The 17365-nt window shown below is 38.5% G+C and overlaps 2 protein-coding genes across 2 annotated transcripts; one reads left to right on the top strand and one right to left on the bottom strand.

The window, feature by feature from the left end:
• Positions 1–709: 709 nt before the first annotated feature.
• On the top strand, positions 710–13743 carry gad3 (glutamate decarboxylase 3). Its single transcript, XM_046408686.1, has 16 exons — positions 710–715; positions 982–1117; positions 2046–2152; positions 2328–2463; positions 3503–3593; positions 4136–4248; positions 4609–4724; positions 5909–5988; positions 7499–7553; positions 7640–7756; positions 8335–8399; positions 8843–8921; positions 9508–9657; positions 10618–10725; positions 11664–11753; positions 11871–13743. Exons 1-16 carry the CDS (start codon positions 710–712, stop codon positions 12042–12044), a joined length of 1623 nt encoding a protein of 540 aa, XP_046264642.1. The 3' UTR covers positions 12045–13743.
• LOC124069739 lies at positions 13186–15630 on the bottom strand. The gene is made up of 3 exons (XM_046409148.1): positions 13737–15630; positions 13553–13648; positions 13186–13290 (listed from the first exon to the last, which is right to left on the bottom strand). Exons 1-3 carry the CDS (start codon positions 15625–15627, stop codon positions 13262–13264), a joined length of 2016 nt encoding a protein of 671 aa, XP_046265104.1. The 5' UTR covers positions 15628–15630; the 3' UTR covers positions 13186–13261.
• Positions 15631–17365: the final 1735 nt, after the last annotated feature.

The raw sequence follows: 17365 nt of genomic DNA, 5'->3' as shown, positions 1-17365 counted from the left end.
GATGTGAGCAAAGTGAAGACTTTTCAATTTTAATTCAAGGGGTTTGACAAAAGTTTGGCATTAAAACCTTTAGCCATTTTTATACATCCACCCCCATTTTTGGTGGCTCTTAAGTGATGGGACAAAGTAACACAATTACAAATATAAGGATTGTTTTATTAATTCTTGGATGAAAATCCTTTGCAGTTGGTGACTGAATGAAGTTTTGAACCCATGGACATGGACCAAATGCTGAGCTTCCTGACTTGGCCAGTGAAGAATATCTCATTTCTTTGCCTTGAGATAGTCTTAGTTTGCCTTTGCTGTATATTTCAGGTCATTATCCATCTGCAATATGAAGCAGTGTCCTATCAGTCTTCAGAACTTGGCAGAATCTGAGTAGGGAGTAGCTCTGAACACTTCAGAATTCATTCTGCATCTTTTAGCAGCAGTCAGGTCATCAATAAACACCAATGACCCGGTTCCATCGGCAACAATACATCCTAACACTGCCTTCACCATGTTTGACAGATGATGTGGCATGCTTCAGATCATGAGCTGTTCGTTTCCTTCTTCATGCTTTTCTCTTCCCATCATTCTTGTACAAGTTAATCTTGGTTTCATCAATCCAAAGAATCTTATTCCAAAACTGGGCAACAAGGGAACAGGTCACTCCTGGCCATGAAATTGCTTGTTGGTCATTTGTTCCATCATTTCTGAGCCACCAAAAATGGAGGTGGGAGTATAAAAAGTAATTCCTAAATGTCAAACCCCTTGAATTAAAGTCTTCACGTTGCTCACATCTTGAGTGTTTCATTTCAAATTCAATGTGATGGTCTACAGAGGCCAAATGCCAAAAAACTTGTCCCAACATATACAAAATCACCTCTAAGTTGTCACCTCACTGTTGATGGTCTGCAGTAACCTGCTCACTCAGTACAGTTCAGTTACTGTACTGAAGCATTTCTCTCAGAGCAGATACGAATGTTCCCAAAGACTTAGCTAACACATGTATGTTTTGTACTTTCAGACAGAATTACTGATAAATCAGCGGTGAGGGACAAACAGCGAGAGGACTCAGCAGCAGTCAGAGACAGAAGACAGACAGCTACTGACTTTAACAGCATCTACAGCAAAGGTGCGGGCGGTTGTCCAGGTCTGTGCCTGACATGGTCCTCCTGAAAGTCCAACCTCAGTGCAGGACTGGAGGCATCTGTCACTGATGGGCAGCATGACAGTTTTTGGCTGTGTGAGGAATGCACAAAGTTCATGTTAACTAACAGAAGTTCTATATTTATCATATTTAAGATTTCCTAATTTCAAATATGTTTTTCTTATGTTCATGTCCACTACTACTGGACTATACTGACTTGAATCTATATGTCATAATCTTTTGTGACAAACTCTTAACATTCCTCTGCTGAAGGGGGAGATGTATGTCTCCCAAAGATCTGAGATTCAAATGTGCAAATGAATGTACAAACACATGTAAACTAATTATATAATAGCATGGGATCATAGAAGCTGTTCTTTTTATTGTTAGGCAAACTTTGTAGAAATGTTCACAGGTTCATTGACTTCTTTCCTCACTTTGACTCTCCTGGAAGTTATAGTGATAGATGCTCAAATGAAAAGCGGTGTTACTTTGAATAAAATTACAGATTTCCCTAAACATTCCATTCCTTTAAACATGTTGTAAACATTTGGGATCATGTAAGTACACAACTGAACAAAATATAAAACAAAGGTCTGATTGTTTTAGACATTTTAATTTGGAAATGTTACATATTATATCTTTAAAACATCTGAAAAAAAAGCAGAGTATTAATTAAATGTAATCCAGACAACATAGCATTGCTGACAAAAGAGAGAAAATTAGTTTTCTACTTAATGTTCAATTTATTTAAATATATTAACATCTATTAACATCAACTTCTTGGAGACAGGTCTGCAACAATGCAGTGATTTTACTGAAAAGTTGAGTGTGTGTGTGTGTGTGTGTGTGTGTGTGTGTGTGTGTGTGTGTGTGTGTGTGTGTGTGTGTGTGTGTGCGTGTTTGTGTGTAGACCTGCTCCCAGCTTTAGGTGGTGAGGAGATGACCAGAAGGTTTCTGCAGGAGGTGGTTAACATTTTGTTGGGGTATATCTGCAAGTCCAGTCAGAGGAGCCATAAGGTACTCAGTTGTTCTACCAACAATGCAAATAGTACAGAGTTACTTTTTAATATTCAAACCCAATTTGTCAATTTTTTTGAAGAAAAAAAGAAAAATCTTGAATGTTTATGAATATAAGAATAAAAACTGATAAATTTAGGAAATGACAATTGAAATACTGTTCCCTGCATTTAAGGTCCTGGACTTCCACCATCCTCACCAGTTGAAGGATGGATTGGACGGCTTCAGTCTGAACCTGCCGGACCATCCAGAAACTCTGGAGCAAATACTGGTGGACTGTAGAGACACACTCAAGTATGGTGTCAGTACAGGTGTGTCAGTGGTGTTTGTGTCTGTATGTGTGTGTGAGTCATAGCTGACATGCAAAAGTACTAACTACGGTGCAACTAACATATTTTAGCCATTCTAGTTTAAGAAATACATTTCCACGATTCCTGATCAGACACCACCATTTTGACTTCCTGGCATGTCATCTAGTAAATGTACAGTTTCTGTAGGCGATGCAGTGGTTACTATGAAATGGCATAGCATCTCCCGGATGAGGGTTTACTCACCACTCAATCCCGAGCTTCTGACCTCCATTTTGACACTTTCACTTTGCAAACTATGTCGTGTTGCGTAGTTGCTCACAGATGCAGATGTATTTACACTGGAACTACACTTGAAGACAAAAGTATTGGGATGGGGCTGTTTTCTGGGGTTGGGCTAGGCCCCTTACTTCCAGTGAAGGAAAATTTTAATGCTTCATCATACCAAGACATTTTGGACAATGCTATGTATCCAACTTTGTGGCAACAGTTTATTGAAGGCCCTTTTTTATTCCGCCATGACTGTGCCCCAGTGCACAAAGCAAAGCTCCATAAAGACATGGTTGGATGAGTTCGGTGTGGAAGAATTTGACTGGTTCTCACAGAACCCTGACCTCAACCCTATCAAACCATCCAGTCCTTCATCCAGACTCTAAAAGGTCCCTTCTGCATCTGCAGTTTTGATTGTAAGAGATTCGAGCATCATCACTCCTTTTCTCTTTTAGTGCAGAGAGAACCTCCATTTCTCCCGGGTTAAAAGTGAATCAAAATGCAAATGTTGTTGAACTGTTGCATTTGTTTAAAACTGGTGCAGAGAGCAGTGAGGGCGTGATCAGCTATGACATTAAAATATTCTGTGCGACCTCTGAAGGCCACACACGTGTGGGAAATGGGATGTAAATTTTAGGGAAGGATATTTTTTTTCCATGTGATATTTACTGCCAGCAAACAGACAAGACAGACACCAGACAAGTCAGTTATGCCTCTGCCTTTATTAACAAATTGCTTGCAACACCTCGTCCCTTGACCTTTCTTTTCCCAGGCCATCCCCGCTTTTTTAACCAGCTGTCTTCAGGTCTGGATGTGATTGGTTTAGCTGGGGAGTGGCTGACCTCTACAGCAAACACAAACATGTAAGAGCTCATCACAGGTAGTGGAAAGTAACCAACTGCAATTACTCAAGTACTACACTTACCTCTCTGGTTCTGTTAGGATTACCATGATTGATGATTTTCCTCCTCATTGTGTGCAATGTATTCTGTGTGGACAGAACCCCACTAGTGATGACTTTCTATTATTTAGTCCATGCTTCTACCTATTCCTTACCTACCAAAAGGGAGGGCGGAATGTTAGCAAATCTTTTTCCTGTTGTTACACGTACTCTGTGTGCTCTGTCACTTCAGTTCTTTACACACACAAACTCATTTAAAGTGTGGATTTAACCTGCCACACACTTGTATCATACTCTTGCTGCTGATGCTCTATTTGCAATTGTCCGACGTTGACTTTACAGATAGTAATCATAGTAATATTAATCCTCCTCGCTTAATGTTTTCATTATTTAATTTCATCTCTGCATTTCAAAAAGCTAAATATGAGATGTTTCCAAGAACCCACAGAAATGACAACATGAAGTCTTTACAATATAATGCAACACAGTGCATTTCTTTATCAGGTTTACATATGAAGTGTCTCCTGTTTTCATTCTCATGGAGGAGGTTCTGCTGAGGAAGATGCATAGCATTGTGGGATGGTGTGATGAGGAGGGAGATGGAATCTTCTGTCCAGGTAATACATACAAAGGAGGTATGACAGGAAAGGGTTAATGGATGAACTGTTTGACAAAGGCAGTTAAAAGTAACACTGAACATTGATAGATACAAAAGGTTGACTTGTTATGTTATTTTTATTATGACTCAAACACCTAGGGAAAAGTTCAAGTTCAAGACAAGTTTTACTGCATATACGTGTATTTCTATCAAGTTTATTCCTTTGAATGATATCAAAGTTCAGTGGTAGATCAGTGTTGTTGAAACTCTAACAGCAAATGTACTATTGAGACACAACAATAAACAAATGAACAGAGTCACAGTACAACTACAGAGTGGGACAGCTTCTTGTACATAAACTGCATTGTGTTTTCTGAAGGAGGAACAATATCCAACCTGTACAGCATCCTAGTGGCCAGGTATCATTTCTACCCAGAGGTGAAGACCAGAGGGATGGGAGTTCTGCCTCGGCTAGCCCTCTTCACCTCAGAACACGTAACCACACCTCGCACACTAACTATAAAACCCAAAACCCTTCCACAAACTAACTATTACTTTCGTGGAGACTTTTGGCAATTCTAGTATTTTTTAAATCTGGATGCTATATTAAATTATTTTGGCATGGAAATGGTTCCAACTAACATAGGTTTTGGAATTGCTCCAGTGGATTGCTGCAACACAGCTTCAGCATCTGCCACATAGTCCTTTGGGGTGATATCCACTGAATGTGCTCTTTTTATACCACATAAGACTGTTCCCCTAGATGTCTGATAACACTACACAAAGGATTCCTAAAGAAACAGACCTTTTTGTCAAAGAGTAAAATCTGTTGTGTTTAACCAGTAATCCATGTCTCAATCAGGGAGATATCTCGCTCTGAAATCTGTGGATTTAGCCTCAATACAACCTGTAGTGGAGGTATCATTTCTCAGTTCTATGTTTCACTTAAATACAATTTTAGATTTTAGTGCTGGCTCCACACAGGAAAGAAGTAAGAGTAGAAGAACATGCTTGGAACATGCTTGTTATGGATTTTTTTTTTTTTTTTTTTTTTGAAAATTGAGCTCTTATCATGTAACTTTTAATGGCTGTCTATGCACAGTATTCCTCATGTGGAAGAAGTCAATTTTTTTTTTGAATAGCTGCAGTCAAATGCTGTTGAGTTTGAGCAATGAAATACTAACCAACAATTATTTTAAGCTTGAAAGCATATTTTCAAAACAATATTAACACTTGCACTTATGCAAAACTGTTTTGAATTTCAGTGTTTTTTAAACAACAACAACAAAAATAAGGCAATTCAACTGACAGAAGCAGTTTCCTACATTTCAGCAGCTCATATGACCATTCACTCAAGGAAAGTTTTCTATAATCAGTTATTCAGAACAAGACACATCTGTTTCATCCATGAATCCTTTAACGCTAGTATGAAAAATTTATATGAATGGTCCAAGAATGAACATTCATTCATTTTTCATTCATTAAGACACTAATACAGGTACACTTATTTTTTATTTTTATTTTTTTCAAAGTAGTATCCCAGCCTGATTTCTGTATAGTGTGCACCGATGCTGTCTGTATTCAGTTTCACTTGATTTGTGCACCTGGTATCGTTTTCCTAGAACCAAACACTGAAAATGTGAACCTGTTGATGACTGGTTCTCTTTTCACCTATTCAGAGTCACTATTCCATAAAAAAATCTGCAGCTGCGCTGGGGATGGGCAGTGAAAATGTGGTCATAGTGAAATGTGATGAAAGGTGGGTAAGTTAGACACTCACTAAGTCAACATATGTTGGTCGATATTCAATGTGATGCCTGACAAAAGATGTTTGCTCAGCTGTTGCAGCTACAGAAAATATTTCTGTGTATGTGGTCCGGTAAACATAGTGTATATTACAGGTGTAGCGGACAGTAAATTCTTTCACTGTATTTTAACAGCACATTGTACTATTTTGCTGTTTGAATGGCATTCTCTCCTCAGCCTCATGAGGTAGTCATCTAGAATGGTTTTCCAGCAATCTTGAAGAAGTTCCCAGAGGTGTTGCGTACTTGTTGGCTGCTTTTCCTTCACTCTGCGGTCCAACTCATCCCAAATCATCTCAATTGGATTTAGATCGAGTGATTGTGGAGGCCAGCTCATCTGATGCAACACTTCATCACTCTCTCTCTTCTTGGACAAATAACCCTTACATAACCTAGAGGTGTGTTTGGGGTTACTGAGCTGTTAGAAAACAAATGATGGTCTCACTAAGTGTCTGTTAGAACCAAAAATCTCAAATTTGGGCTCATCAGACCAAAGGACAGTTTCCCACTGATCTAATGTCCATTACTTATGTTTCTTGGCCCAGGTCTCTTCTGTTTGTTTTTCTTCCAAAGTAATGGCTTCTTTGCCACAATTCCACCATCAAGGCCCAACTCGCTCAGTCTCCTCAACAGTGGATGTTGAAATATGTCTGCTACCTGAACTCAGAAAAGCATTTATGTGGGCTCTAATCTGAGGTGCTGCAAACTGGCAGTTTCTGAGGTTGGTAATTCTAATTAAGTTATCCTATGCAGCAGAAGTAGTTTTAGGTCTTCCTTTCCTGGGACCTCATGAGAGCCAGTTTCATCATAGCGTTTGATGGTTTTGGCGACAGCACTTGGGGATACATTCAAAGTTCTTGAGATTTTTCAGACTGACTGACCTTCATTTCATAAAGTAACGATAAGTTGTCTTTTCTCCTTACTTAACTGAGTGTTTCTTGCCATAATACGGATTTGTACAGTAGTTGTAGTTGTACTAACAGGACTATTGACTGTACCCACCCTTCTTCGGCACAAAACAACTGATGGTCTAAAGCACATTTAAATGGCAATAAATGGCACAAATGAACTCTTGACAAGACATACCTGTGAATTGAAAATCGAGGATTACCTCGTGAATCTGATGAGAGAATGCCATGAGTGTGTGAAGTTGTCATCAAAGCTACATGTGGCTACTTTGGACAATCCAGAATATAGAACATATTCTGAGTTGTTTATATATCTTACTATATAAATAAAATTGAATTCAATTCAATTATTTAACATTTTTTTAGCTTACCGCATAATTCCATACATGTTCTTTTATAATTTGGATGTCCTCAGTATTAATGTACAATATGGAAAATAATAAAAGTGGTAGTGTATTACTTATTTGAAGTCTATGTGCCTTATATACTATGTGGATTCATAAGGGAGGACAATCAGTTACTGTTTACTGAACCTTTTTACTTTTGGTCCTTTAAGAGGGAAAATGATTCCTGCTGAACTTGAGGCTTCAGTTGTTACAGCTGAAGAAAAGGTGTGAAAAAAATCCTCCATGAATATATTCCAGTGTGTATTATAATTTTTTTCCCTCTAAAGCTTATCACTAAATCTCTCTTTCAGGGTTTGGTTCCATTCTATGTGAATGCTACAGCAGGCACCACAGTATATGGAGCCTTTGATCCTCTCAGTGAAATTGCAGACATATGCAATAGACACACCATGTGGATGCATGTTGATGTAAGGTGTCCCCCTTACTACTTACTTACTTAATGTACAGTGATAAGAACGTATAGTCAAAGAAAAAATATCTATATTTTAATATTTATATACATAAATTTACAGTTAATGCTATGCTAGTAATACAACATTGAATAACATATAATTATCAATATAAGATATCAATACTGCTAAAAACAGGTACAGGAGTACATGTGTGTAATATGAAGTACATTTTTTGCAGACAGACCATGACAAATTCGTAATAGACCGCCATTAGACCAGATTTAATCTACCATAATTCTTGGGAATTTAACCAAATAAATTTCCAAAACACGTTAAGATCCACAAACTGGACTGCTATTTTAAACAAAACATCAAAAACTTGACAATAGTCAAATCAAACGGTCACACAGATACACAAATACTGCATCATAATTAATAAGTGTTGTAGGTGTACGTACATGTAAAAAACACCTAATTCAGTCATGCAACCAGTGTCACACACATGTTGTGTACATTCAGAATGTGTAGGACTTAAATAAATCTGTGTGTTTGGTGAGATCTTTGTCTTGTTGTATGTGACTCTGTCCCTGCAGGCAGCATGGGGTGGAGGCCTGCTAATGTCGGACAGGCACAGGATGAAACTGCAGGGCATTGAACGGTAACCGCATGAAAACGCTATTGACTACTTCACACAGCATGTCTTTGTTTTCTCTGTCAGTTTCTGTGGGACACTACGACAAAGACTCTGTGAGCCTTCATGTTACTGTCAATGCAGGTCGCATAAAAAAAGCAAAGCATGTTGCTGTCTGACTTTTAGCAAACACTGAAGCAATAGCACATAACATATATAATAATACAATAACACATGCACATGTTGCCTTGTTATTTTCCACAACACCAGTCTCATTGCAGCTCATTGCAAATTAGCTACGTCTGTGTTTCTGTGTGGAAAATTTTGTATAGGTTACCTCTGCTTGGTTGTGGTGCGTCTTCTTTAATTATATGAAAGATAAAAAAATAATCCTTGTTTACAGAGACCAATAGTATGCTAGTATTATCAGTCCCTAGAGAGTTGATCAATTTGCAATGATTGTTTTTCAGGGCCTGCTCTGTGACATGGAATCCTCATAAGATGATGGGAGTGCCTCTGCAGTGCTCTGTCATATTGGTCAAGAAGAGAGTAAAAAATTATTCTTTATTTAATCTAAATAAACATTATTGCATAAAATAGTGACCACCTTTGGAGGCCATTCACTTAATGGTTTTAACCACACAAGCATACCAGCTGGCTTCAAGGATGTCAATGTCAGTCCGTCTCTCAGTCGGTCAACCACTTAAAATTTATAAATCTAAAACTAAACGTACTGTTTTGCTTTGGAATGGAACAGTTGTGTTTAAAGAGCAAGTCAACCGGTTAATTCAAGATTCAACATTGATTTCATTGTTATTGTAGAACACATGACTGTATATTGAAATTCAAGATGTAATTCCCTATGCTACACATGAAAAACTATATTAAAAACCTCATAAACTATATCTGTAACTAAATCACAAAAACAGGCTTTTGTGGAATCCCAAATGGAAAGAAAATATATGAACATATATGTTTTTATCTATGCCACATAAATTTTCCAACATATATGCACATATTCGAAGTTGTACCCCTACATATATGTCTTTCAACTATATGTACATATATATCCATGCACACATATATTTACATATATGCTCTACATACAGTATATATGTATATCTCTCTTTTGCAGGGTCTCTTAAAGGAGTGTAATGAGCTGGGAGCTGAGTACCTTTTCCAGACAGACAAACCCTACGATGTGAGCTATGATACGGGGGATAAGAGTATTCAGTGTGGCCGACATGTGGATGCCTTTAAACTTTGGCTCATGTGGAAAGCAAAGGTATTCATGCCTAGTATGAGTGTAACCCCACTGGGAAGATTAATCTTGTTTTCACTCTTCCCACTCGTTATGACATTAAAGCAGGCTGACTACAATCTTTCAGACCAAATCATTTACAGTTGACAGTTAGGGTTGGTGGCTTAGGGCTCAGGAAGCATTCGGTCCGTTCACTAATGCAAGATTGAATCTGTTGCACAAAGTTGTCAGGATATAACCAGATTATTATTTGGGATTTTGATGACATCCTGGTCCAGTTCTATCTGGAAAGGGTTGAAACAGGCTGAATACATTATTGAAGCAAGTAAGTATTAAGCAATCCCATAAATGTTAAATTGGTGCCAGAACTCCATACGCTATCAGGCACAAGAAGAATTTAGTATCAGACATTTTGTCTTATATTTTTTTATACCCTAACCCTAAACTAAAGAAGTGGTCAAAAATGTTTTTTAATGTAGGTTACAGTGTTGATGCTCTGTTTCATTTCTCGGTTTCACTTTGTTTGCTTGCTCAACCACTGCTGATGCTTGTGCTTCTTTTGCTGACACAAATCCTACATTATTTTATGATTTCTTTTTTCATGGTTACATTCTAAACCATGAAAACAATTGTGTGGGAAGGTGCCAGCATTTTGATGTTTAAACATGAATATTTGGGGCAGTACTTGAATGCTCTAGTTTAATGAATTAATGATTTAATGATATAAAAACCTCAAAACCACAAAAAAATTATGAACCTGCTCTTTAGGTTTAACTGTGAGCACTGACTGACATTGAAAAATACACATGACTTTGTATATTATTGTGTATTCTAGATGATATTATGATGTTTGTTACTGGATGCTGTTTGATTTTACAGTTTTGGCATCTCTCATTAATTTTAAATGTCAAATCTTCCCCTTTTTAAGAGCGATAAGATATCTATGTCTTTCTGTGTCTCTCTCTTTCTTTGTTTCTCTCTCAGGGCTCAGAGGGTTTTGGAGCTCAGGTCAACAAATGCTTAGAGAATGCAGAGTATCTGTATGATCAGCTGCAGAGGAGGACAGACTTTGAGCTCGTCTTTCAAAGCAAAGTAAGACTAATTTTCATGGGGAAAAAAGATATTTTCCTTCCTCAATTCAAAAGGTTCCTCAATGTACATGGTGGTTTTTCAAGGCGAGTGACATAAACACTAAATGAAATCATTCGATAAAGATACAACTACAGCACACTGCAGTGGTTGTTGAAGTGGCAGTGGCTGTTAAAGGGCTAATAGACATGTAGTTTGAAACCAGGATAAATTCATTATGTTACATAAATGAACATCATGTCATGTTTGTCCTTTGTAATTCATGATGTTTATTGCATGTATGTTTCTCTCTCTCTCTCTCTCTCTCTTTCATCCTCTCTGTCCTGTCTACCTCTTCTTCTCCTCCTTCACCCAGCCGACTATCAGCAGGATGGTTCTCCCTTGCAAGCTGGGTCCTGTTCAAGGTTTCTTCCTGTTAAAAGGGAGTTTTTCCTTGCCACTGTCTGCTTGCTCGGGGGTTCAGGCTCTGGGTCTCTGTAAAGCATCTAGAGACTATTTTGACTGTATAAGGTGCTATATAAATAAATTGAATTGAATTGCATTGAAATTGAAGTGAATTACATATAACCACTATTCCAATAGTATTTCAATGCCTACTTTTCATCATGGGAATTCATTTTTATCAAGTTATATCCTAAACATCTGAAAAGCTTTCATTTTTCAACCCAATTTCACCTGACTGTAAACAATCATAGATATCTAAGATAACCAAGACAGATGCATTACAACCTGCAATACTGCACTAACTAGGTACAGAATATTACCAGGCATAATTGTTGTGTTGATTTGGTCCTAGTTTGTAGTTTTAGTTAAATTTCAAATGTAGACTGTAGGTGTTTGTTTCTATTGTTCTATTTTCTTATCTTCCTCTTTGTTTTTCTTCACCAATCAAGTCTTACTGGGCACATTAATTTTGTCACATTGTAATTTCTGTCACACAGCCAGAGCACTGTAATGTGTGTTTCTGGTACACCCCTCCTAGTCTGAGAGGCCTACCACTTGGACCTGACAGAGACACAAGACTCCATCAGGTCAGTAAAAAAAACATCAAAGGGGTTCTTCTGGACTCATTGGGTAAAGGTCAGGCACCCTTACTTCAGACTCATTTTATATTCCATGATGATCTTCTGTCTCCACTATCTCTGCAGGTGGCTCCTCAGATCAAAGGCAGGATGATGGAAAAGGGCTCTGTTCTGATTGGCTATCAGCCTTTGGGAACAAAAGCCAATTTCTTCAGGTGTGTGTTGTCCAATCCTGCAACGCAGCAAGACGACATTGACTTCCTGCTGGACGAGATCAACTGGCTGGGCCATGACCTGTGACCTCTGATGTAATTGTTTGGTGTCACCCCATTTCATGTAATTTTCTGACTGAAAGAGAAATGTTTACTGTGCCATAAGCACAGAATAGATCCACTTCCACTAGTGGAAAATTTGGTTTTGGTTTGGTTTTTGATTTGGTTTACATGTCTCTAACTTTGGTAGCTGATAGTGCCTCATTTAGCATGATTTTACCTCATTCAACTGACTTGAATGTATTCTGGGTCATATTTCCTCACTACATGTTTAGGAGCTTTTACTGGTGGAGTATTGTCTTCCACATCAATTTTTTATTTCAAAGAGAGATCCATTTTATCTTAGCTAGTTAACACTGGCAAAGCATATGTGTCTCTACTCAATGTGTGACAGTTGGTGTGGTGATATTCAAACATCAAGAGTCAGAGAAAATATGCTCTTAATGTTTAATGGACATTCTTGAGATAATTTTGATAAATTACCAGAATATATTTTTAATTTACCACTGCCTCTGTGGCCAACAAGATATACTGTACAACTTGTTAATTTTACAGCACTGCTGTCCTACAGTAGAGAGGAACCATTTTTCTAACACAGATTTTTCAAAGAGCCAGAGTAGATTTTTGACTAAACTGTGGTTTCCCTCCAACCTACAGGCTCATTTGCTGTGTAAACATGAGATTTTTGGTTAATCTTAATCAAATATAGCTAAAAATATATTTAGCAGTATGTCTCAGTGTATCTTCACCTACCACAGACCATTTCAACCATTTTATTAGATCTCCTTGAGAAGTGGTCTCTGAAAGAGGTCTTTGCTGATTACTAAACATTAGCAGCCTTCACTGTGTAATGTAGTTAAAATAAGCTGTACATATGTTTGTTATTCTCTCTACCGTTAACATATTTCAAAAAGTACAAACGTAGCAGTAGTGCAGTAATATATAGGGTCTACACCTTTAGGTAAAATTTTGTATCTGAAAATTAGTTCATCTCAAGTTTTCAGGAAAAACAGGGAGAAAGGGAACCTAGAGGCCATACATTTTTTTTTTCAGTGCCTTAACTTTAAGGATTACAAACTAACCTACAATTTGCCATTGAGACATCTTAAATCATATTAAAACATTAAAAAAAACTTGAAATATTGATAACTTACACAAACACTTAAAAATTACATTTTAAATTCATTTTATTAAATTGATTCTTAAAAAAACAAAAAAGTGTCATCTTGTCAAGTATCAGTTGGCTCAGCACTGTGGGTTCCTTCCATTTCCACCTGAAAGAAGCAATAACCTGCTGATTGCAAAAACACTTGTAAAATCTAAAAAGCTGTTGCAGACAGAAGTACACGCCCACTAGAGACAGATTCAAGTTACATTACACCACACATGAAAACTTAATTTATGCATTCTGGTGTAAAGTGTTGGGATATTACCACAAGTCCGCACTGCAAATTAGATTCAAATTTCAAATGGCATCTTCTTGATTAAATAATGGCAGCAATACTGCCTCCATACATTCAAGATTACATGCATTACCTTGTCCTCTGTTCCTCCACTGACCATGCCTCTTCTGGTTTTTGTTCACACGTCCATTGGAGAATCCTTCAATCTTGCCACCATTGGCTTTTACGTCTGTCAGAAAGCACAACTTTTTTTTTTCCTCTCAACAGAAAAAAGGCATTGCATATGTTTGGCATTGTTGAATTAAGAAGCAGATCACCTGAATATTTAGCAGGATGCATTCTGCTTGGTCCCATGCTGGTCTTTGCTCCTTCACATGGACACTTCTGTAATTCAGTACACTGAACACCAGTGTCTACCAAATGCCCCTTTGACGGAGATGTTTCGGCCAGCCTTTGGTCAGGGATTGGGATACATAGTTGCTCATTTCTCAGTTGGCTGACTTCTTCCTTCCCAGATCCTTCATCCTCTATGCCCATGCCAGCCACACAGTTTAAGAGGAGAGTTTCTACCTGCTCAAGGGAGCCGGGGGTTTTCTCCTGGTTTTGACTTTGATTAGCCTCTGCTTCAGAAGACCTATTTTCATCTACATCCTCTTCAGTGGAGGATGATAAAATTATTTTACACGGCAGGCAAGTTGGGGAAACCAAGAGATTCCTTTCTACAGGAACCATGCTGCGGCCTTGTTTTGGTCGTCTCATTTTAGAAGCATCAGCTTCACTCTCCATTTCTGGCTTTTTTAATGGACTTTGATCGTTCTCAGCTGGGGTACTGAAAATAAGCCAGCTGTCTGACATTGGAACAGAGTCAGAAGAAGAAAACCTGCAAGACTGCCTCCTTTCCTTACTAGATTTGACAATGAGATTTTCATTTTGAGTTGACGGTCTACCATTTTCAGCTTCCTCTGTAGTCTCAATGATTATTTTAGGTTCAAACATGTCTTTCTGCAGCAGCCTCTCCTTAGTGGGGATAAAGGGGGCTAGAGACTCCACAGACCAAACAGATTCATTCATTTTTCTCTTCATCCGACAGTTATTTAAAGACATTTGATTGGGAACGATTTCTGTAATGTCGTCATGTGGAATTGTCTCATTGCCATTTTCTTGCTTATCATCAGAGAACTGTTGGGATTTGTTTGGGGAATGCAGGGACTCATCTCTGTAGGTCAGGGACTGCCTTGCAGAGCCAACCAATCCCACAGGTGTATTTTCTCTTCTACACTCAGAGAGAACCTCATGAAGAGTGCAAGGCAGTTTGAGGATCTTGAAAAGTGTCTCACTGTTCTTAGAACTATTTTCAGCATTGACATTAGCATCATCACTGTCAGCCACCACTGGACCAGTCTCGGGCTCAGCTGGACTCTGGTAAACTGACTTTTCATGCTGGACCTCAGTTTCATAAGATGGCAGCTGGTGTTCATTTTGAGGCAGCACCTTATCTGTCATTTTCTGTGTTGCTCCCTGGGGTGTGCCACCTCCCCAATTCATCAGAATATTAGGAAAAGAGATACGTCTCTCTTTAACAATCTCATCTTCTTGTTGAGAAGAACTACACACAGGAACCATACTATCTGGAGAACTCACTGACCACATATTGCAGTGCCCATTTCTGTAAGGGGGATCATTCTCCTGACCAACACTGTCTTTAAGGCACTTCTGCGTTTCCACAGTTGGCATGTGAGGCTGGGTAGTTTTTGTTCCCATAGGATGTTGGATGTTAAACCCATATTTGACTGTGTCATTGGTGCAGGTCCTGTTAATGTGCAAATCTTTTGCATTACCATTTGTTAAAGAGTACTTCTCAACCTCAGCATATCCTTGTTTTTGAGAGCTGGAGCTTGAGGAGGATGGAGAGCTTGAGGCAGTTCCATGCCCAGAATCTGATCTGACACATGGGCTTCGATCACTGTAACCACCTGCGCTTCTCTGTGTTGGTTCTGTTTGGACAGCAGAGTTCACAGTTTCTCTAACAGGGCCAGTATGAGGCAAGCGAATTCTGCGGGTGTGGTTCGGGTTGTGGTAGGATACACTGGGAGCATGGACCTGGGGGTGGAGCAAGCGTCTGTAGTCGACTGGTTGGATGTGAGGATGGGGCAAAACGTAGGCTGGAGCCTCCATGTAGGGGGGAGGAGGGAATGGGGGCACGACCATACCATAACCTGAGAGGCAGAAAAGATTTTTGTAATTTTTGTAATAAACTGAGATGCTGGTTTAAATTTTAAAATACATGCAATTGAATTGTCTGTCATATATATATATATATATATATATGTGTGTGTGTGTGTGTTCATGTTTGTTTCATACTCTTAAAAAACAAACTACTAAACTAGTAAATGTCCTTTAAGCTTTCATTTTGGAGATGGCAATAGAAGAGGGGAGGAAAAAAAAATCACTGGAATGTATACAGTCTTAAAAACATCTCCAAAATTTAACAAAAAACAAAGGAAAGAAAAGCCCACAGGACTCACCCATGCCTGGGAAGCCAGCAAAGGGATTATAGGAGAGGGGCATGGGCCACTGGTACTGGAAGAAAGGTGGTGGAGGTGGAGCAGAGACATAGAAGATGGGCCGGGCAGGCATGTGGTGTTGGGAATGTGATGAAGGTTCTGGGACCTGGTGGGTGCCTTGGAGTCCTGAATCCTGCTGTCCAGAATCGGGTACACTGCTGTTAGGGCATGAGCAGAGATTCCCACCATTTGGTCCTGGATGGGCTGGTGGTGATTTGTTAACAGCTGCTGTTGCCACCATTTTCAACCTACAGAGGTGGGGAAAGTACCGTCAGTGAGCAGTTTAAATCTTAACAGTGTTGCAGAAATTTTGTCAAAGTTTTATGTCATTAAAACATGTGATGTTGCAACCAAATTCCAGCTTCCTGCAACCTGCAATGGTGGACAATACTGAAAAGTAAAACTTACTGCACATTGAGATCATTGTATTTAACACATGCTAAAGTTTAATATGTGTGAAGAAATGGTTACCCACAGTCCTTCACACTTGGCATACTTGTGAACAGACTCTGGGTGTCCCTGGAGCGATTGTAGTTTTTCCACATCAAACACCATACACATTTTGACTGCAGAAACTAAGCTCTTGGTTAAATGTTAACAGTCCTCTGCACTGATCCAATTCTTCATTCGCTTTTAATGTTAGCTTTAAGTGTTCAGAATATGAAATGGATCATGAGCTTGCTCCAACTCATTGTGTACCGCCATAGAAGTAAGAACTTTAGAAACAGGAAGAAACTGTTACTTTTCTCCAGGGGAAGATTAAATCACATTTGTTTCTTTGTATTTCCAGCAGTAGGATGTGTGGAATTCAGACACAACTAAGTCTTACAGTTTTTACACAGCTTTAACAGCAGACATGTTGCAAGAAAACCAAATTTGGACTAGAAACAATGGCTGCATTCAAGTTACATTTCTCACTTGCAGGGTCTTTGTATTGTGCTCACTGTCTAACAGGCACAGCATTACATTTACTAGAACACAGTATATGGCCTCATTACTGTGGTCTTACCTGCTATGATAAGTCACAATGCCTTCCATTAAAACACTTTTGTCTCATGATACTGAGGTAGCCAGTGACATGCAGCTAGATTCATGGATAAGAAAAACTGATTTAGATTTTTTAATATGACATTTCTTAGGCTTTGAAGATCATCACATACCACAGTTTTGGGTTGATGATGCTGGATGACCTGGTAATGAGACTCAACAAATCCTGTATTGTATACCTTTAGTTAAGGTCAAGTTTTTACATTCAAACTTTTTTTGTTTGTTTTTAAATTCAATTTTTTTTTTGTTTGTTTTTAAATTCAATTGTTTTGTTTGTTTTTAAATACAAAAATTGTGTATTTTAATTGAATAAGTGATTCATACCTCATTTGATC

This window comes from Scatophagus argus, chromosome 13, assembly GCF_020382885.2.
Source record: "Scatophagus argus isolate fScaArg1 chromosome 13, fScaArg1.pri, whole genome shotgun sequence".
Classification (NCBI taxonomy): Eukaryota; Metazoa; Chordata; class Actinopteri; family Scatophagidae; genus Scatophagus; species Scatophagus argus.
This window is presented reverse-complemented; position numbering and strand designations above follow the sequence as displayed.